The sequence below is a fragment of the Macaca thibetana genome, chromosome 20 (genome assembly GCF_024542745.1).
Source record: "Macaca thibetana thibetana isolate TM-01 chromosome 20, ASM2454274v1, whole genome shotgun sequence".
NCBI lineage: Eukaryota > Metazoa > Chordata > Mammalia > Primates > Cercopithecidae > Macaca > Macaca thibetana.
In genome coordinates, this window is record NC_065597.1 from 48,087,229 (window position 1) to 48,109,292 (window position 22,064).

The window sequence follows — 22,064 nt, forward strand, 5'->3', positions numbered from 1 at the left end:
GAGCTCCTTGAGGGCAGGGCCCAGGTCTGATTCCTCCCCTCCCAGTGCCCAGCTCAGAAACAGTGCTTAGGATGCTGGGCAGTGAGTACACCTGGGGGAAGAGGCTGGACTAGGCTTTCAGTCCCTCTGCCTGGGGCTTCTGGCTGCTCCATCAACTTCCAACATCCCAAAAATCAGAGAGGAGGTCAAGGGATTGGATGAGAGGCTCCAAGCGCTCCTTAGCCCGCTGTGCAGGAAGAAGCGAGTGTTTCCTGGCTATGGGTGAACTTCCTGGCCAGCATTAAACAATACAGCATCCCGCCCCCTGTGCGGGGCTGTCTGTCTCCCTCGGCGCTTCCAGAAGGTCTCAGTGTGGTGCTAGAGTATCTAACACTTCCTGATTTGCAGATGATCATTCCCTTTTCTTTGTTAACAAAGAGCAGTGCCGGGCGCAGTGGCTCATGCCTGTAATTCCCACACTTTGGGAGGCTGAGGCAGGCAGATCACCTCAGGTCGGGAGTTCGAGACCAGCCTGGTCAGCATGGTGAAACCCTGTCTCTACTAAAAATACAAACATTAGGCTGGGCGCGGTGGCTCAAGCCCGTAATCCCAGCACTTTGGGAGGCCGAGACGGGCGGATCACAAGGTCAGGAGATTGAGACCATCCTGGCTAACACGGTGAAACCCCGTCTCTACTAAAAAATACAAAAACCTAGCCGGGCGAGGTGGCGGGCGTCTGTAGTCCCAGCTACTCGGGAGGCTGAGGCAGGAGAATGGCGTGAACCGGGAGGCGGAGCTTGCAGTGAGCTGAGATCTGGCCACTGCACTCCAGTCTGGGCAACAAAGCGAGACTCTGTCTCAAAAAACAAACAAACAAACAAACAAACAAACAAACAAACATTAGCCGGGCGTGGTGGCAGGCGCCTGTAATCCCAGCTACTCAGGAAGCTGAGGCAGGAGAATCGATTGAACCTGGGAGGCGGAGGTTGCAGTGAGCAGAGATCATGCCATTGTACCCCAGCCTGGGCAACAGAGCGAGACTCCATCTCAAAACAAAACACAACACAACACAACAAACAAAAAAAACACAGCTGAGTTTTAGGTCAATGCTTCCATCAGGGAACAGAATTTAGATCTTAACAATTTTGTTTACATTATATTTATTTTCATCTTTTACCTTCTATTGATGGCAAATGAGACTGATTTTTCATTTACAGAAGTGATACAAAAAAAGAGTCCTGTCACAATAATTTTAATAAGTGAATAATGAGCCAATTTAGAGAAAAATATAAAGCAAATAATAGTACAGGTGGTAAACTAATATGGCAAAATTACTAATATTCAAGGCTGAAGTTTGGCCGGGCATGGGTGGCTCATGTAATCCCAACACTCTGGGACTTGGGGATGAGTGGCTCTCTTGAGCCCAGGAATTCAAGACCAGCCTGGGCAACACAGCAAGACCCCATCTCTAAAAAAAAAAGAAATAGCCAGGTGTGGTGGTACATGCCTGTAGTTACACCCACTGGGGAGACTGAGGTGGGAGGATCACTGAAGCCCAGGAGTTCAAGGTTGCAGTGAGCTGAGATTGTGCCACTGTATTCCAGCCTGGGCAACAGAGTGAGACCCTGTTTCAAAAAAAAAAAAAAAAAAAAAAGTGGCCGGGTGCAGTGCTCATGCCTGTAATCCTAGCGTTTTGGGAGGCTAAGGCTGCTGGATCACTTGAGCCTAGGAGTTGGAAACCTGCCCGGGAAGTATGGTGAGACCCTGTCTCTACAAAAAAATCCAAACATTAGCTGGGCGTGGTGGTATGTACCTGTAGTCCCAGCTATTCTAGAGGTTGAGGTGGGAGGATTGCTTGAGCCTAGGAGATCCAGGCTGCAGTGAGTTGAGATTGCATCACTGCACTCCAGCCTGGGTGACAGAGTTGAGATTCTGTCTCAAAAAAAAAAAAAAAAAAAAGTGAAGTTTGAAAAATTAGACTTCCAGGGAAATGGAAACTACATCTGCTGCTCACCCACCTGCCTCTCCTAAAGGGAAGATCGGGTACTTGGGGTCCCATTTCTATGGGGTGGAGCATTATAGGTAAGCCTAGCTTGTGGCAAATCTGTCTCTCTGGACACTCCAGCAAGCTGGAAGGGACGATGATCAGAGGGCACAGTTTGGGAGCTGCCCTGCTCTGGGACTCCTCTCCACATTGGATGAAACTCAGTTCTCCCTGGCCATGGCGTTCCTCACCATGGAGTGGTGAGGGTCCTAAGCTGAGGCGTGTGCAGATGGAGGAGGAGGGGCAGGGAGCCTGTGGATTTTCTCTGACTCCAGGTCCCCACTCCAGCAAGACAGCGCCGCTCCAGCTTGGCCCAGCACAGTTCCTCCTTGCATTTTGGGGGTCAAAGCCGCAGTTCATTTGAAACAAAATGCTCCTCTGCCTGGTCTGGTCCTCTCTTTGTGTATTTTCCTAGAGGACCTCACAGTGGGTGAGTGGCCAAGGAGAACAGGATTTGTGCCTCTGGGAAACTGGATTCCTGTCATCTCCTGCCAGCTGTCATCGCCACACCGAGGCTGTTCAGCACCGCGGGACCCTTTCTCTTTGGTATTGGTGGCTTCGGTAAATACCGAGGGAAGGTGGAGGTGGTGGTCGATGCCTTTTCCTGCCTATCTGGTACCTTGGGTTCTTTATCTTGATGCGATCTTGAAGGCTTCTGGCCTGGTGTTGGCTCCACCCCCAGGTCTCTGAACCACAGCCGAGGCAGCTGAGCAGAGGCACTGCTCGGCTTCCCCTAGTCCACACAGCCTGGCCACCACCCCGACCTGGGGAGGGGGACTCTGGTGGAAGGGGCCTGGGAGGGGCATCTTCCCTGGGGCAGTCTCAGTCCTAATGCTGGACGCTGGGGTCCCTGGTCCCACTGAGGCAGGGCCTTCCTCAGGGGTCTCTGGGGAACCCTGGGAATTCAGAACCCCACACTGGTCCGGCCTTCACGCCTCCAGAAAGCTGAGATCTGCTCCAAAGTGACCCGTGGCTGGAGGCCCCACTCGGGATCCGGGCTCCGTGGCCGCTGCCTCCTGGCCTGGGGGCTCCCAAACTGGGCTCTGGCCTCTGGCCTCTGCTCGGGTTCAGCCCAGCTCACCAGGCCCGTGCCGGGGGGCCTCCCCTCCCAGGGCTGGGGCCCCCAGAAGGTGCTCCGGGCTGGGACCTCCGGTGGAGTCTGGGGGCCCAAGGAGCTGGGAGCAGAATTTGGGGCTGAGGGGGCATATGGGGCAGTTGCTTGGGCCTCCAAGACGCCCACTGGGGTGGGAGGCTCAGGGGCCCGGTCTGTCAGCAGGGGGACCGCAGAGCCGTACCAGTCCTCAGAGCGCTCTCGGGGGGTGCCCATGGGCTCAATCCACAGCTCTCCTCCTGGGCGCCACACCAGGGTGGGTGCATGGTGGCTGGGGTCTGGGCGGAGAGCCCGGCGGAACAGGCGTTCAGCCAACACAGCGGTGGTGAGGATGAAGAGCGCAGCCAGGGTGGCCAGGGCCAGCATGATGGGGATGCACGGCCCACAGGGCAGTGAGGGCCATGGGGTTGCCTCCCACGTGGGGGGCCCCTCCATGCGCCCAGAGGGCGGCTCTGGAGTCGACGGCATCTGGAAGACATGGGGCGAGAAGAGGAAGTAAATGAGGCAGAGGGGGCACAACAAAGATGAGAGAGAGGCAGCAGGTGTCCAGGAAAGCCTGGGAGAGGGGCTGGGCTCGGGGGCTCATGCCTGGAATCCTAGCACTTTGAGAGGCCGAGGCAGGATGATCGCTTGAGCCCAGGAGTTCAAGACCAGCCTGGACACACAGTGAAACCTCATCGCTATAAATAATTTAAAAACTAGCTGGGCATGGTGGCTCACACCTGTAGTCCCAGCTACACAGGAAGCTGAGGTGGGAGGATTACTTGAGCCCAGGAGTTCGAGGCTGCAGTGAGCCCAGATTGCACCACTGTCCTCCAGCCTGGGTGACAGAGCAAGACCCTTTCTCAAAAAAGAAAAAGAACATTCTGGAGAGACAGAGGAGCAAGGGGGACCAGAAAGGGTAAGCGTGAGCCAGGTGGGGCGGGAGGACAGGCTGCCTACCTATGCGCACAGCCAGGCCCTCTTGCCCAGCTCTCCAGGCCTTTCCAGAAGCCCCATTTCCCTCCCGGACACCAGGGTGCCTCAGACCAGAAAGGTCTTGAGGGCCTCTTTCCTCCCCACTCGGCCCCCTCAAGTCTTGCTTAGGCCTAGAGAGGAAGTGGTGGGTGAAGAAATGAGAACCTCCCCTCCGACCGGCTCCCCTGTGTGTGTCTCCCCTACCGCCTCCCGCCGGCCACCTCTGCTGGCCCCTTGGGGCTCCTTCGCCCCTCACCAGTCTCCTTGGACTTGATCTTGTTCTCATAGACTCCGTGGAATCGCGGAATCTGCTGCCGGGCCAGGCCAGGCCTCCGGAGGCGCCTCTGCACCCCTCCCAGGTTCCCCAGCTTTGCCCAGGCTCTGGCCTGTCTCTCTCTCTTGTTCGTCTCTGCACACCTCTCTCTGTCCCCCACATCCTCCATCTGCAGGGGCCTCCTGCACCCCTCAACTCACCTTGGGTCAGTCCCTGGGAGCCTCTCCCTCCTAGAGCCACTCTTCCTGGTGCCGGACTAAGAGATGCAGGCTCGGAAGGTGCAGGGCAGTCCGCCTTTCAGACATAGAGGCCGGGCCTCGGATGAAGGCGGAAGGGAGGGCACCGCCTGTTGCTGGGCAACTGTGCCCCAACTCGCCTGCCCCCGGGGAGTGTTTGTTTCCAAAGCAACCCAAGGGGATGTGGTCACTGCGGTGAGGAGGCTTTTCCTGGGGTAAGGTGGGGCTGGAATGGGCAATGGCTCTGTTGAACTTAGTGTCACCCCATAGCCAGGCCCTGGGCCCCAGAACATTCACCCAGAAGCTGAGAAAGAGGACGCAGGGGCCAGGCACAGTGGCTCACCCCTGTAATCCCAGCATTTTGAGAGGTCAAGGTGGGCAGGTCACCTGAGGTCAGGAGTTCGAGACCAGCCTGCCAACATGGTGAAACCCCATCTCTACTGAAAAATACAAAAATTAGCCGGATGTGGTGATGGGCACCTGTAATCCCAGCTGCTCGGGAGGCTGAGGCAGGGAGAATCACTTGAACCTGGGACTCAGAGGTTGCAGTGAGCTGAGATCGTGCCACCACACTCCAGCCTGGTTGACAGAGCGAGACTCCATCTTAAAAAGAAAGAAAAAGAAATAGGACACAAGTAATCTAGCCCGTACATTCCTAGAGAACCATGGTGCCTCCCCCTGCTCCTCCTGGGAGGATGCCCCACCCCATCCTGCCTTGTCCTATCCACGGTGCCTCCCCAGATCTGCTCCTGCCATCCAGCCCCCACAGGCACCCCCTGCTTGACCAACTTGCTTCACACTTTTTTTTTTTAATTTTTTTTTTTTTTTTGATAGGGATGGGCTCCCGCTATGTTGCCCAAGCTGGTCTCAAGCTCCTGGCCTCAAGATATCCTCCTGCCTCCGTCTCCCAAAGTGCTGCGATTATAGGTGTGAGCTACCACACTGGCTCCTGCCTCATACTTTTAATTAACATAAGTCTCTCTCTCTTCAGACCATTTAGCCCCCATTCTGGTTGGAAAATATCAGTGAGGTGAGGCTTGGGTAACAAAAATGTCAGGCCTCTGGGAGGAGTCCAGGGTATAAAAACAGGCGTGGGCTTGTTTCCAAAACACTGACTAGCCTCATGTCTGTCCCTCTTTCCTGGGGCTGAGGGTGGGAGGAGTCTAGAGCAGAGTGTGACGAGATGTCATCAGGCTTTGGAGTCCAGGAGACTTTCTGAGATTCTCTAGTTTGACTCACTTATCCACAGATGACAAAGTTAAGGCCTAAAGAAAGCAGATGACATGACCAAAGTGGCATGACCAATGTATGTGTGGGTCAGCATGTGGTGGCCGGGGTGGTGGAAGAATAGTTAGAAATCCCTGGGCTGGGCGAGGTGGCTCATACCTGTAATCCCAGCACTTTGGTGGGCAGATCACCTGAGGTCAAGAGTTTGAGACCAGCCTGGCCAACATGGCAAAACCCTGTCTCTACTAAAAATACAAAAATTAGTCAGGCGTGGTGGCACGTGCCTGTAATCCCAGCTACTCAGGAGGCTGAGGCAAGAGAATTGCCTGAACCTGGTGCAGTGAGCCGAGATCGTGCCATTCCACTCCAGCCTGGGCAACAGAGCGAGACTCCATCTCAAAATAAATAAAATAAATGAATGAAAAGACATTATCAGTCAGACTGCCCCGTCCTGGTGATTTTGAGCCCTGGTGGGAAGAGGTGGAGATGGAGAGTTCGGGGGAAACCACCTTTGCAAAATTAGGACTGAGACTGTGAAAGAGATCTAGCTTAACCGACACCATCTTGCTTCTAACCTCCAAGCTGTCTTTGTTTATTCCTGGGCGTAGGCTGAACTAACTTTGGGAGAAACTTAGTTTGTAGTTTATAGTTTAAACAAAGACAGTAACAGCCCTTTCCCAAAGCAGACCTCCTTCTTGCCTGGGGACTAGACTAACATTAGCCATTGGATTAGAAATTATGGCTTAGGAGTCATGCAGCTGCAGGCTAAAAGATTCTGACCGTCCCTACTGCTCCTAAGATCAGTGCTTGAGATATTTTGCAGACCCTGCACTTGATGGATCAGCTGGCACCGCCCAGATCAATAAACTGGCTCATCTGGTCTTGTGGCCCCCACCCAGAACTGACTCTGCAAGAAGACAGCTCCAACTCTCCATGATTTCATCTCTGACCAGTCAGCATTCCCAGCTTACTGGCTCCCCGCCCACGCACCAAGTTGGCAGTGGCTCACGCCTGTAATCCCAGCACTTTGGGAGGCCGAGGCGGGCGGATCACAAGGTCAGGAGATCGAGACCATCCTGGCTAACACAGTGAAACCCCGTCTCTACTAAAAATACAAAAAATTAGCCAGGCATGTTGGTGGGCGCCTGTAGTCCCAGCTACTCGGGAGACTGAGGCAGGAGAATGGCGTGAACCCGGGAGGCGGAGCTTGCAGTGAACCGAGATCGCGCCACTGCACTCCAGCCTGGGCGACAGAGCGAGACTCCGTCTCAAAAAAAAAAAATTTTAAGAAGCCAACCAAAAACATTTATGTTCAGCAATTTGTTTCAGTTATTTCTTCTTACTTGGAAATAATCCACACATCTAATGAATATCTAATAGTTAATTTAATAGAACATAATAGAATATTTAAAGTTCCATGAAAAATTTATTTATAAGAAATTATCCATTACATAGTTTATTTTTAACAGTTTCTCTAGATTATTTATGAAAACTGAGATATTAGGCAAGGATAGTCATTATTTCAAGTTACTTCCCTGTTAATCATTTTTATAGCCTGTGACAATCAGGTGTTCACCTAAGTAAGAAGCTTAAACATATGAGTAATTTCTTGATAACTCAGGAGACACAGATTTTTTTTTTTTTTTTTTTTTTTGAGGAGGAATCTCGCTCTGTCTCCCAGGCTGGAGTGCAGTGGTGTAGTCTCAGCTCACTGCAACCTCTGCCTCCCAGGTTCAAGCAATTCTCCTGCCTCAGCTTCCTGAGTAGCTGGGATTACAGGTGCACACCACCTGTATTTTTAGTAGAGATGGGGTTTCACTATGTTGGTCTCAAACTCCTGACCTTGTGATCCACCCGCCTCAGCCTCCCAAAGTGCTGGGATTACAGGCGTGAGTCACCATGCCTTGCCTCACTTTTTCTTTTAATTAATTTTTTAAAAAGTTTTTTTAGACAGAGTCTCGCTCTGTTGCCCAGGCTGAAGTGCAGTGGCTCCATCTCAGCTCACTGCAATCTCTGCCTCCTGGGTTCAGGTGATTCTCCTGCCTCAGCCTCACAAGTAGCTGGGATTACAGGTGCGCACCACCATGCCTGTCTATTTATTTATTTATTTATTTATTTTTGAGACAGAGTCTTGCTCTATTGCCCAGTCTGGAGTACAATGGCATGATCTCGGCTCACTACAACCTCTGCCTTCCAAGTTCAAGTGATTCTTCTGCCTCAGCCTCCCAAGTAGCTGGGATTACAGGCACCTGCTACCATGCCCAGCTAATGTTTGTATTTTTGGTAGAGATGGGGTTTTGCCATGTTGGTCAGGCTGGTCTTGAACTCCTGACCTCAGGTGATCTACCTGCCTCGGCCTCTGAAAGTGCTGGGACTACAGGTGTGAGCCACCATGCCCAGCCATTTTTATTTATTTATTTATTTATTTATTTATTTATTTATTTTTTCTGAGACAGAGTCTCGCTCTGCCGCCCAGGCTGGAGTGCAGTGGCCGGATCTCAGCTCACTGCAAGCTCCGCCTCCCAGGTTCACGCCGTTCTCCTGCCTCAGCCTCCCAAGTAGCTGGGACTACAGGCGCCCGCCACCTCGCCCGGCTAGTTTTTTCTGTATTTTTTAGTAGAGACGGGGTTTCACCGTGTCGGCCAGGATGGTCTCGATCTCCTGACCTCGTGATCCGCCCGTCTCGGCCTCCCAAAGTGCTGGGATTACAGGCTTGAGCCACCGCGCCCGGCCCATTTTAATTTAAATAGAGATGGGGTCTCGCTATGTTCCCCAGGCTGGTCTCAAGCTCCGGGCTTGGAGCAGACCTCCCACCTCAGTGTCTTGAAGTTCTGGGATTATAGGCATAAGCCACCATACCTAGCCTAATCCAAACACTTTGGGAGGCAAGAGGATTGCTTGAGGATAGTAGTTCAAGACCAACCTGGGCAATACAATGAGACTCCATCTCCACCAAAAAAAAAAAAAAAAAAAAATTAGCTGGGCATGGTTCCATGTGCCTGTAGTCCTAGCTACTCAAGAGGCTGAGGCAGAGGATAACTTGAGCCCAGGAGTTCGAGGTTACAGTGAGTTATATCATGCTACCTGGACAGCAGAGCAAGACCTTATCTCTAACAACAACAAAAAATTATACAAACACAGGTCATTTTGTTTGAAATTTGATTTATAGTCTTATAACCCGTGTGTCAGACCCTGAAACCTTAAAACATCTAGTGGAGATAAATATAAAACTGTCGGACCAGTGAACCCAAGCAAAAATGTATGATGACAATTCTGAAGACATTTCTATTTTTATTTTACCAATACTTTCTTTCTTTATTTTATTTATTTATTTATTTATTTATTTATTTATTTATTTGAGAGAGAGAGCATTTTCCTCAGCCACGCTGGCTGGAGTGCAGTGGCACGATCTCAGCTCACTGCAACCTCTGCGTCCCGGGTTCAAACAATTCTCCTGCCTCAGCCTCCCAAGTAACTGGGATTACAGGCACTTGCCTCCACACCCGGCTACTTTTTTTGTATTTTTAGTAGAGACAGGGTTTCCTCATGTTGGCCAGGCTGATCTCAAACTCCTGACCTCCGGTGATCCACCCACTTCACCCTTCCAAAGTGCTGGGATTACAGGTGTGAGCCACTGGGCCCCGCCTATTTTACCAATAGTTTTAAAACCAGCTTATTTATTAAAGATTAAAGATTTACTTAAGTCACAGGAAGTAAAAGACATCTGGATTAATTACTCTCTCTCTATATATATATACACATAAACACACAGATACACACACACACATAGTAACTTGTATATATTTTCTTTTTTAACAGACAAAGGGAATCTTACTCTGTCACCCAGGCTGGAGTACAGTGGCACAATCATAGCTCACTGTACCCTCAGACTCCTGGGCTCAGGTGATCATCTCACCCCAGCCTCCTGAGTAGCTGGGACTATAGGCATAGGCCACTATGCCCAGCTAATTTTTAAATTTCATGTAGAGTTGGGGTCTTGCTACGTTGCACAGGCTGGTCTTGAACTCCTGGTCTCTAGTGATCCTCCCACCTTGGCCTCACAAAATGCTGGGATTATAGGTGTGAGCCACTGCACCCAACAATATTTGCAACTATATGAGCACCCAAATGTATAAGTAGAATTTCTTAAAAGATTTCTGGCCAACTATGTCAGATATTTTGCATAATACACGTACATATGCATAAACACATCTAAACACACATACAGGCCTGGCATGGTGGCTCATGTCTGTAATCCTAGCACTTTGGGAGGCCGAGGCAGGAGGATTGCTTGAGCCCAGGAGTTCTAGACCAGCCTGGGTAAACATAGAGAGACCCCGGCCGGGCATGGTAGCTCATGCCTGTTAATCCCAGCACTTTGGGAGGCCATGGTGGGCAGATCACCTGAGGTCAGGAGTTCCAGACTAGCCTGGCCAACCATGGCCAAAATGATGAAACTCGTCTCTACTAAAATACAAAAACTAGTCGGGCACGGTGGCGGGTGCCTGTAATCCCAGCTACTCAGGAGGCTGAGGTGGGAGAATCGCTTGAACCTGGGCGGTGGAGGTTGCAGTGAGCCAAGATTGTTCCACTGCACTCTAGCCTGGGCGACAGAGTGAGACTGCGTCTTAAAAAAAACAAAAACAAAGAAACCCAAAACTAAGACCCCCATCTGTACTTAAGAAATAAAAATTTAAAAAACACAAAAAGCAAAAACAGAACAAAACAAAACAAAAACACGTATACACACACATAAAGGTCTTATAACTTTCATTTTAGAATGTAAGTCATGACTTAGTAACACAAGCTCACCAGTTTATTTTATTGGCTCACTGCAACCTCTGCCTCCCAGGTTCAAGCGATTTTCCTGCCTCAGCCTCCCGAGTAGCTGGGCTTACAGGAGTGCACCACCACGCTCGGCTAATTTTTGTGGTTTTTAGTAGAGACAGAGTTTTGCCTTATTGGCCAGGCTGACCTCAAACTCCTGACCTCAGGTGATCCACCCGCCTCAGCCTCCCAAAGTGCTGGGATTACACACGTGAGCCACTGTGCCCGGCAAGCTCACCAGTTTATAAAAGACAGTTGGATCCAAATTATACTTCTGATAAAACTGGACCTGTTCACATGGCTAAATTTTATTTCCCCCAATAAGTAATCTGATGAAGGCTGCAGACCAAAATTTTGGGTAAAGCAGTTCCAAGGCAGTTTAATTTTTTTAAAAAACAAAAAACGAAAACTTTTTTACACATTAAAAAGAATTTTTTTTTTTTTTTCAGTTTCGGCTGAGTGAGGTGGCTAGTGCCTGTAACCCCAGCACTTTGGGAGGTTGGTGTGGGAGGATTGCTTGAACCCATGAGCTCAAGACCAGACTGGGCAACAAAGTGAGATCTCATCTGTACAAAAAATGAGAAAATTACCTGGGCGTACTGGTTCATGCCCGTAGTTCCAGCTCAGGATTCAACTGGGGAGGTTGAGGCAGGAAAATTGCTTGAGCTCAGGAGGTTGAGCTGTGTTTGTGCCAGTGTACTCCAGCCTGGGCATGAGAGTGAGACTGTCTCAAAAAACAATTTTTTTTCTCAGTTTCAAATGAGTTTAGTGTTAAATTTTCAATTGTTTACATTATAGCCAGGATTGGCTAAATTACATAAGAAATACAAAATATCTAAGTACCCTGGAACTAGTAACACATCTGCCTTTTGTTTGCTGGTCTGGTTTGATTAGCAAATGTGGGCAGGAAAGAATTTTAACAGGTGTTTTGTTCTGTTTTGTTTTTGCTTTTGCTTTTTGGCCTCTGTGTGGCAGAAAAAGTGACTTTTTTTGCTGGACAGAGATACCTTACATTATTGCTCTGAGCTCAAGGTTTCAACTTCTTTGATCTGAGAGAGTCTAACTTTTGTAAACTTCTTTTTTGGTGTTTTATTTTATTTTATTTTATTTGAGACTGAGTCTTGTTCTGTTGCACAGGGTGGAGTGCAGTGCCGCGATCTCGGATCCCTGCAACCTCCGCCTCCCGGGTTCAAAAGAGTCTCCTGCTTCAGCCTCCCGAGTAACTGGGACAACAGGCACGTGCCACTGCGCCTGGCTAATTTTTCATATATTTAGTAGAGGTGGGGTTTCACCATATTGGTCAGGCTGGTCTCAAACTCCTGAGCTCGTGATCTGCCCGCCTCAGCCTCCCAAAGTGTTGGAATTACAGGCGTGAGTCACTGCGCCTGGCCTTATAAACATTTGTCTAGCTATTTTTCTTTCTTCCTTTCTCTCTTTCTCTCTTTCTCCTTCCTTCCTTCCTTCCTTCCTTCCTTCCTTCCTTCCTTCCTTCCTTCCTTCCTTCCTTCCTTCCTTCCTTCCTTCCTTCCTTCCTTCCTTCCTTCCTTTCTTTCTTTCTTTCTTTCTTTCTTTCTTTCTTTCTTTCTTTCTTTCTTTCTTTCTTTCTTTCTTTCTTTCTTTCTTTCTTTCTTTTTTTGATATAGAGTCTCGCTCTGTCGCCCAGGCCAGGGTGCAATGGCGCGATCTCGGCTCACTGCAACCTCCACCTCCTGGTTTCAAGCAATTCTCTCACCTCTGCCTCTTGAGTAGCTGGGACTATAGACATGCGCCACCACACCTGGCTAATTTTTGTATTTTTAGTAGAGATGGGGTTTCGCCATGTTGAGCAGGAACATGGTCTCCAACTTCTGACCTCAAGTGATCAGCCTGCCTCAGCCTCCCAAAGTGCTGGTATTACAGGCGTGAGCCACCACGCCCAGCCTTTTTCTTCAGATTATTAATTTTTCACTTAAGTGTTTCATCACTCTAAGCAATTGTTAGGCAAACCTAATTTTATGTTTTTAAAAAATGGCTAGCTGTCACGCCTGAAATCCCAGCACTTTGGGAGGTCGAGGTGGGCAGATCACGAGGTCAGGAGATTGAGACCATCTTGGCCAACATGGTGAAACCCCATCTCTACTAAAAATACGAAAATTATCTGGGTGTGGTGGCATATGCCTGTAATCCCAGCTACTCGGGAAGCTGAGACATGAGAATCACTTGAACCAGGGAGGCGGAGTTTGTAGTGAGCCAAGATCACGCCACTGCACTACAGCCTGGTGACAGAGCGAGACTCCGTCTCAAAAAAAAAAAAAAAAAAAAAAAAAAAAAGGCTAACTGGTCTGAATATTGTGCACCAGTTAGTACTAGCTACTCGGGAGGCTGAGGCAGCAGGATTGCTGTAGCCCAGCAGTTTGAGGTCACAGTGAGCTACGATCATACCACTGCACTCCAGCCTGTACAACATAGCAAGATACTATCTTTTTAAAAAAGTTGCCTAGGTTGTTGGTTACCATGGAGTTGTAATTCAAAAGCCCTTTAAGACTTTTATTTAACCTTGACTTGAATGCCATAAGCAGTGAGTTTTATCTCAACACTGGGGGAAAAGTTAGCAGATTCATAGCAGGCAGAAAATAAAATAAAATAAAATAAAATAAAAGGGAGAGAAAGAGAACTTAGAAGGCTCTATAGTTGTAGGTTTTATGAATAATGACCATTTGAGCTCTGAATTTTCCTTGATGTAATTTTGTTCATCAGTTTTAAAATGTGCACAAGAATGAGCCATAATATGTAGCTAACTGGAGTCCTAGAAATCCTGGCATTGACCAGGTATGGTGGCTTAAACCTGTAATCCCAGCACTTTGGGAGGCTGAGGTGGGAGGATCACCTGAGGTCAGGAGTTCGAGAGCAGCCTGGCCAACATGGTGAAACCCCGTCTCTACTAAAAATACAAAATTAGCCGGATATGGTGGTGCATGCCTGTTATCCCAGCTACTCTGGAGGCTCAGGCAGGAGAATCACTTGAACCCGGGAGGCGGAGGTTGTGGTGAGCCAAGATGGCACCATTGCTCTCCAGCCTGGGCAACAAAAACAAAACTCCATCTCAAAAAAAACCCCAAAACAACAACAACAACAAAAACCAGAAATCCTGGTGTGCCTTCATGTTTGAGAATCCCATTCCATTTTTTTATCTTTTTTTTCTTTCTTTTTTTTTTCTTTCTTTTTTTTTTTTTTTTTTTTTTTTGAGACAGTGTCTTGCTCTGTCATCCAGGCTGGAGTGCAGTGTCGCGATCTCAGCTCACTGCAACTCCTGCCTCTAGGGTTCAAGTGATTCTTCTACCTCAGCATCCCAAGTAGTTGGGATTACAGGTGCCCGCCACCATGCCCAGCTAAATTTTTTTTTTTGATATTTTTAGTAGAGATGGGGTTTTATCATGTTGGCCAGGCTGGTCTTGAACTCCTGGCCTCATGTGATCCACCTGTCTCGGCCTCCCAAAGTGCTGGGATTACAGGTGTGAGCCATCGCGCTGTCCCCATTCCATTTCTTATTTATGACTTAAGAGCAAAGACAACCCTATAAATGCTGTAATTTGTGGGATATTAGGAGTTCAGTCTGGTGTTTTAGACAGCAGGAACTACCCTAGTGGCTTACGTTAGCCATCCTGAACCCACTGGTTGGAATGTTTATTTTTGCTCTTGGGAGATTTTTAGAAATAAGCAGGAGAAAAGAGTCAAACCAAATCCAAAGAAACCAAGATAAGAGTGTTCCCAAAAATGTTAATCCAAACTGGGAACACAGACCAAAGCAAAAGTAAATTTACCAGAAGACATCCCTCACAAACAGAATGTAATTTTTTTTTCTTTTTTTTTTTTCCTGAGAGGGAGTCTTGTTCTGTCGCCCAGGCTGGAGTGCAGTGGCATGATCTTGGCTCATTACAACCTCCACCTCCCAGGTTCAAGCAATTCTCCTGCCTCAGTTTCCCAAGTAGCTGGGACTACAGGCACCCACTACCAGGCCCAGCTAATTTTTGTAATTTTTAGTAGAGACAGGGTTTCCCCATGTTGGCCAGGCTGGTCTTGAACTCTCAGCCTCAGGTGATCCATCTGCCTTGGCCTCCCAAAGTGTTGGGATTACAGGCGTGAGCCATGGCACCCAGCCCAGAATGTAAATTCTGTATAGATCAGAGTACTCAACCCAAAGGACCCTTGTCTTTACATCAAAAAGGATTTATCAGAAAAGACAGAAAGTCATTTATCAGTTGGGTGGTGTTGCTTATGCCTAGAATCCCAACACTTTTGGAGGCCAAGGCAGGATAATTGTTTGAGCCCATGAGTTCAAGACCAGCCTGGGCAACATAGCAAGACCTCATCTCTACAAAAATAATAAAAAATATTGTCTGAATGTGGTGGCACACACCTGTAGTCCCAGCTACATGGGAGGCTGAGGCAGGAGGATCACTTGAGCCCAGGAGTTTAAGGCTGCAGTGAGCTGCGATCACACCATTGCATTTGGGCCTGGGCAACAGAGCAAGACTGTCTCAAAAAAAACAAAAATATTTTCTCATCCCAGGAGAGATGTATATTCCTTTATTAAGGCAGTCTTATCCAAATCAGATCCCAAATAAAGTTATGAGCTTCTATCAAAAAGAGAGAGGTGGCTGGGTTTTGTGGCACACGCCTGTAATCCCAGCACTTTGGGAGGCCGAGGCAGGTGGATCACAAAGTTAAGAGATCAAGACCACCCTGGCTAACATGGTGAAACCCCGTCTCTACTAAAAAGAACCCAGGAGGTGGAGCTTGCAGTGAGCTGAGATCGTTCCACTGCCCTCCAGTCTGGGCGACAGAGCAAGACTCTGTCTCAAAAAAAAAAGAAGTTTGCAAAATTTTTAACACTCCTTCTATTGAAAAGATTAAGTCTAACTCCTCTCCTCTTGAATATGGGTTAGCCTTAGTGACTGAATCCTCGCAAGCAGAATGTATCAGGAGTGTCACACTATGACTTCCAAGGCTAGGTTGAAAATATAAAAGAGGTAAAGCTCTCTTTCCTCTGTCTCTCTCTTTTCTTTCTCTTTCTCTCTATCCCCACCCTTTTCCCTCTCCTCCCTGTACTCACCCTTGGAACCCAGCCACCATGTTGTGAGGGAGCCCAACACACATGGAGGTGCCCTGGTTAAAGTCCTAGCTAGGGTCCCAAGTGACAGACAGCATCAACTATAACATGTAAAGGAGCCAATCTTCAGATCATTCCAGCCTCAGCCTTCAGGCCACTCAGCTGGTGCCAAATACAGTAGGGACGAGCTGTCCCCACAGAGTCCTGCCCAGTGCAAATTATGGGAAGGATAAGTATTGCTATCTGAGGTCATTAAGTTTGGAGGTGGTTTGTGGCATAGAAATTGGTAATTGGAGGACTCGACTTCAAGGGTTCTCACCGGGTGTGTGAGGGTGAGGGTGGCCCTGTGGAGTGGCCTGTGGGGGCTGGTCATATTTCATCCCTAGGCTCCCCCCACCCTGATCTGCCAGATTCTTACGAAGATGAGGGCATGGACTGGGGAGGAGGAGGGGGAGTGCAGCAGCAGCAAGGGCGTGGGGTTGGCTGAGAAATTCCACAGGAGGCCGGTGCGGTGGCTCACACCTGTAATTCTAGCACTTTGGGAGGCCGAGGCAAGTGGATCTGAGGTTGGGAGTTTGAGACCAGCCTGGCCAACACGGCCAAACCCTGTCTGTACTAAAAATACAAAAAAATTAGGCAGATGGGGTGGTGGGTGCCTATAATCCCAGCTACTCAGGAGGCTGAGGCAGGAGAACTGCTTGAACCTGGGGGGCAGAGATTGCAGTAACTGAGATTGCACCACTGTATTCCAGCCTGGGTGAAAGAGAGCAACTCCGTCTCATTTAAAAAAAAAAAAAAACAGAGGCTGGGCATGGTGGCTCATGTCTGTAATCCCAGCACTTTGGAAGGCCAAGTCGGGCAGATCGCTTGAGGTCAGGAGTTCAAGACCAGCCTGGCCAACATGGTGAAACCACCATCTCTAATAAAAATACAAAAATTACCCGGGTGTGGTGGTGCTGGACTGTAATCCCAGCTGCTCTGTAGACTGAGGCAGGAGAATCTCTTGAACCCAGGAGGCGGAGGTTGCAGTGAGCCGAGATAGCGCCACCACACTCCAGACCAGCCGACAGAGCCAGACTCTGTCTCAAAAAAAAAAAAAAAAAAAAAAAAAAAGAACAAAAATAAACTAGGAAACTGGCAGGAGTTATTTCCGGGTCCCAAAAGGATAAGGTGAAAAAATTGGCAGGCCAGCAGATGGCCAAAAAAGCCATCCCTAGCTGCCCTCATTGCTCATTAGCTTAAGACACTCTCACCAGAGCCATGTTTACAAATGCCATAGCAATGACCCAGAGGCTATTGTCCTTTTCCATTCAATGACCCAGAAATTACCACCCCTTTCCTAGAAAGTTCTGAATAACCTGCCTCTTGATTTGCATTAACCCACCCCTTAATTTGCATGTGATTGAAAGTGGGTATAAATACAGTTGCCACCAACCCACAAGCCTGGTTCTGGGCACCCTGCCTATGAGTTAGCCTTGCTCAGCAAGAAGCAGCTCCAGTTCGATAAAAGATTGCTGAAGATTTCACCCCTGAATTTTTTTCTGGGCAAAGCCAAGGACCCTCTTGGACTAAGCCCCGGTTTTAGGGCTTGCTCGCCTGCCTGCATTTATTCCAGAAAGTTCTGTTGGACATTGTTGATGGGTAGGACGTTGGGCACTATCCAGAGTGTGGTCTTAGAATCAGCAACATCAAGGCCAGGCGCGCTGTCTCGCGCCTGTAATCCCAACACTTTGGGAGGCCAAGGTGGGTGGATTACCTGAGGTCAGAAGTTTGAGACCAGCCTGGCCAATATGATGAAACCCCATCTCTATTAAAAATACAAAAAAAATTAGCCAGACATGGTGGTGGGTGCCTGTAATCCCAGGTATTTGGGAGGCTAAGGCAGGAGAATCACTTGAACGTGGGAGACAGAGGTTGCAGTGAGCCGAGATGGCACCATTGCACTCTGGCCTGGGTGACAAGAGCGAAACTCTGTGTCATACATATACACAAAAAAAGGAATCAGCAACATCAGGATCTCCTACCCCCCACCCCTGGCAATTACCCGTCTGTTTTCTGTCCCTGTGGCTGTATCTATTCTAGACGTGTCACATGAGTGGAATCATGCCCTGTAATCCTTTGTGCCTGGCTGGGTTCAGGTGGCCTGATGCTTCACGGTTCACCCATGCCACTGCACGGCTCCTTGTCCGTGACATGGATAGACTGCATTTTGTTCATTCATCAGTTGATGGATATGTGGGTTGTTTCTACATTTTGGCTGTTACGAGTAATGCTGCTATGAAAATTGATGTCCCAGTTTTTGTGTGGACATATATTTTCAGTTTATCTTGGGTATATACCCAGGAGTAGAATGCTGGGTCATATGGTAAGTCTATGTTTAACTTTTTGAGGAACTGTGGGTGGCCCAATTTACAACTGCTAAGTTCATCCACTTCTTACTTTCTCCTCGGAACTCACACTTCTACAGCAGTGATAGCTTTCACACCTCCCTCGTCCACACTGTTAAGCACTACCACAAACCAGGCTACTGGGAAAAGCCTGGAGGCCACGAGCCTCCTGCAAGAAAAGCACCAGCAGGCTGGGCGCAGTGGCTCACGCCTGTATTCCCAGCACTTTGGGAGGCAGAGGCACGTGGATCACCTGAGGTCAGAAGTTTGAGATCAGCCTGACCAACAAGGCGAAACCCCATCTCTGCTAAAAATGCAAAAATTAGCCGGGCATGGTGGTGGGCACCTGTAATCCCAGCTACTTGGGAGGCTGAGGCAGAAGAATCGCTTGAACCTTGGAGATAGAGGTTGCAGTGAGCCAAGATCGCGTCATTGCACTCCAGCTTGGGTGACAAAGCAAGACTCCCTCTCTCTTAAAAAAACGAAAATGGGGCCAGGCGCGGTGGCTCAAGTCTGTAATCCCAGCACTTTGGGAGGCTGAGACGGGCGGATCACGAGGTCAGGAGATCGAGACCATCCTGGCTAACACAGTGAAACCCCATCTCTACTAAAAATACAAAAAAACTAGCCGGGCGAGGTGGCGGGCGCCTGTAGTCCCAGCTACTCGGGAGGCTGAGGCAGGAGAATGGCGTAAACCCAGGAGGCAGAGCTTGCAGTGAGCTGAGATCCAGCCACTGTACTCCAGCCTGGGCAGCAGAGCCAGACTCCGTCTCAAAAAAAAAAGGAAAATGGAAAAGCACCAACAGGCATGGGGGAGACACAGGTCCTCCAGGAGACCGTATCTGGTTCTCTTACTGCCACACTCATGCCACTCATGCTGCTGAAGCCAACACACCTCCTCCTATGTGACCAGAATTCTAGGTCACTTTTTGCTTTCTTTTTTTAAATTAAAAGAAAAAAATATTTTTAGACACATGATCTCCCTGTGTTGTCCAGGCTGGTCTCAAACTCCTGGGCTCAATCGTCCTGCCTCAGTCTCCCAAAGTGCTGGAATTACAGGCATAAGCCACCAAACTAGACCTTTTTTTGTTTTTATTTTTTAGGGACAAGGTCTTGCTCTGCTACCCAAACCAGAGTGCAGTGGTATGATCTCAGCCCACTGCAGCGGTACGATCTCAGCTCACTGCAGCCTTAACCTCCTAGGCTCAAGTGATCCTTCCACCTCAGCATCCCAAAGTGTTGGGATTACAGGCGTGAGCCACCACACTAGACCTCCTTTTTGTTTTATTTTTTTAGGCACAAGGTCTTGCTCTGTCACCCAAGCCAGAGTGCAGTGACATGATCTCAGTTCACTGCAGTCTCAACCTCCTAGGCTCAAGTGATCCTCCCACCTCAGCCTCCCAAAGTGCTGGGATTATAGGCGTGAGCCACTGCACCTGGCCTGAATAATACTAGTTTAGATAAACCACTTCATAAAGTGGGCACGCAATGCTTCGTTTCCTCTCACCTTTACCCAGCATTGCTTGTCATCTCTGAAAAATCACAAAGGGACCTGCCCCTCCACCTCAGGGACCCACTTAAAACCTGGTTACCATCCAGGCTTGCTCTGCCTTGGCCATCAAGTTTGCTAGGCACCAAGCCTCTCCTTTCTCCCGCTCCACCTGCCAGCCCATCTGACAGCACCGAATCCTGCACCCTGGAGTCCGTCTGGACTCACCTGCCCTGACCTTACTTGGCTTCTTCTGTGATGTTGACTTTATCAACCGCTTTTGCCAGCCTGGTTTGTCTGCCAAACCCTACCCATAAATCTCCTACCTTGGATCTATACAACTGCCTCCCTTTTGTCCTGTCCCCAGGGTAGTGAGCCCTCCAGGGCATGCAGCCCCAGCTGTCCTGATCCTTTTCTACTGAAGCAAAGGAAGATGTGTTCATTCTGTACCCACTGCTGATCTTTCTCCTCTGTCCAAACGTCTCCAGTCCTGTGCTACTGCCCTGGACTTAATTGTTTTTGTTTTTCTGTTCTTTGACACAGGGTCTCACTTGGTAGCACAGGCTGGAGTGCAGGGGCGTGATCTTGGCTTACTACAACCTCCGCTTCCCAGGTTCATGTGATTCTCCTGCCTCAGTCTCCCAGGTAGCTGGAATTACAGGCACGCACCACCTCACCCGGCTAATTTTTGTATTTTTAGTAGAGACGGGGTTTTACCTTGTTGACCAGGCTGGTCTCAAACTCCTGACCTCAGGTGATCCACCCACCTTGGCCTCCCAAAGTGCTAGGGTTACAGGCATGAGCCACTGTGCCTGGCCTGCCCCAGCCATATTAGATTCTGAGTCTTCTATGTCCCTGACAATTGGCTAAGCACATTTTAACATGTCTTGTCTTTTTTTTTTTTTTTGAGCAGAGTCTCACTCTACTGTCCAGGCTGGAGTGCATTGGTGCAGTAATGGCTCACTGCAACCTCCACCTCCCGGGTTCAAGCAATTCTCCCTGCCTCAGCCTCCTGAGTACCTGGGATTACAGGCTCGTGCCACCACACCTGACTAATTTTTGTACTTTTAGTAGAGACGGGGTTTCACCATGTTGGTCAGGCTGGTCTTGAGCTCCTGACCTCAGGTGATCCACCCACCTTGGCCCCCCAAAATGCAGAGATTATAGGTGTGAGCCACTGCGCCCAGCCTTAATCAGTCTTTATCTTGATTTAGTAAACGCTGCACCAGGCAATGGTTGGTTAGCTTTCTCGTGTAACCTTTGCCTTTGGATTTTTTTTTAAATTTTCTTCAAATTGGGGAAAATACAGAAAACTGGTTTGGTGTCCTTTAATGTTGGAAGACCAGAGGAGCTTCTTTTGGCTCACCCAACTTTCAACAGTGGTGTATTAAGACCTTTGTTTTAGGCTGGGCACAGTAGCTCATGCCTGTAATCCCAGCACTTTGGGAGGCCAAGGCAGGTGGGTCATTTGAGGTCAGGAGTTCAACCAGCCTGGCCAACATGGTGAAACCCTGTCTCTACTAAAAATCTAAAACATGGTCCAGGCGTGGTGGCTCACACCTGTAATCCCAGCACTTTGGGAGGCCACGGCGGGTGGATCACAAGGTCAGAAGATCAAGAACATCCTGGCTAACATGGTGAAACCCCGTCTCTACTAAAAATACAATAAATTATCCAGGCGTGGTGTCAGGCACCTGTAGTCCCAGCTACTCGGGAGGCTGAGGCAGGAGAATGGTGTGAGCCCGGGAGGTGGAGCTTGCAGTGAGCCGGGATCGAACCACTGCACTCCAGCCTGGGCAACAGAGTGAGACTCAGCCTCAGAAATAACAACAACAATAAAAAAGCTTTGTTTTTTGTTTTTGTTTTTGAGATAGTCTCCCTGTGACGCCCAGGATGGAATGCAATGGCGTGATCTCAGCTCACTGCAATCTTTGCTTTCTGGAAAACCCTTTGTTTTAATCCCAATTTCCATTTACTTCTTTTCCTTTTTATTATTATTATTATTATTTTTTTTTGAGAAGGAGTCTCGCTCTGTCACCCAGGCTGGAGTGCAGTGGCGCCATCTTGGCTCACTGCAAGCTCCACCTCCCAGGTTCAAGCAATTCTCCTGCCTCAGCCTCCCGAGTAGCTGGGACTACAGGCGCATGACACCACGCCCGGCTAATTTTTGTATTTTTAGTAGAGACAGGGTTTCACCATGTTGGCCAGGCTGGTCTCAATCTCCTGACCTCATGATCTGCCCTCCTCGGCCTCCCAAAGTGCTGGGATTACAAGTGTGAGCCACTGCACCCGGCCCTAACCTGATGATTTTATCAGCATCTGTAAGATAAGGCTTCAGGAACTGGTAGATTCTGCAGGAGTAACATGGGGTGCCCATAGAGAAGGGGCCCTCTTATGACCACAGCATTTACCATAACCTGTGTAATGGGCATATTCAGTGGGTG

The 22,064-nt window shown here is 49.0% G+C and overlaps 3 protein-coding genes across 3 annotated transcripts in view; 1 reads left to right on the forward strand and 2 right to left on the reverse strand.

Annotated features, from left to right (window-relative positions):
• ZNF48 (zinc finger protein 48) overlaps positions 1-22,064 on the reverse strand; it is a 240,731-nt gene that overhangs the window by 175,971 nt on the left and 42,696 nt on the right. The window lies entirely within an intron of this gene.
• C20H16orf54 (chromosome 20 C16orf54 homolog) lies at positions 1,123-4,810 on the reverse strand. The gene is made up of 2 exons (XM_050773569.1): positions 4,566-4,810; positions 1,123-3,602 (listed from the first exon to the last, which is right to left on the reverse strand). Exon 2 carries the CDS (start codon positions 3,600-3,602, stop codon positions 2,928-2,930), a length of 675 nt encoding a protein of 224 aa, XP_050629526.1. The 5' UTR covers positions 4,566-4,810; the 3' UTR covers positions 1,123-2,927.
• ZG16 (zymogen granule protein 16) overlaps positions 3,946-22,064 on the forward strand; it is a 31,809-nt gene continuing 13,690 nt past the window's right edge. Inside the window, exon 1 of the mRNA XM_050773578.1 lies at positions 3,946-4,035. The gene's annotated coding sequence lies outside the window, so the exon portion shown is untranslated. The remainder of the gene's footprint in view (positions 4,036-22,064) is intronic.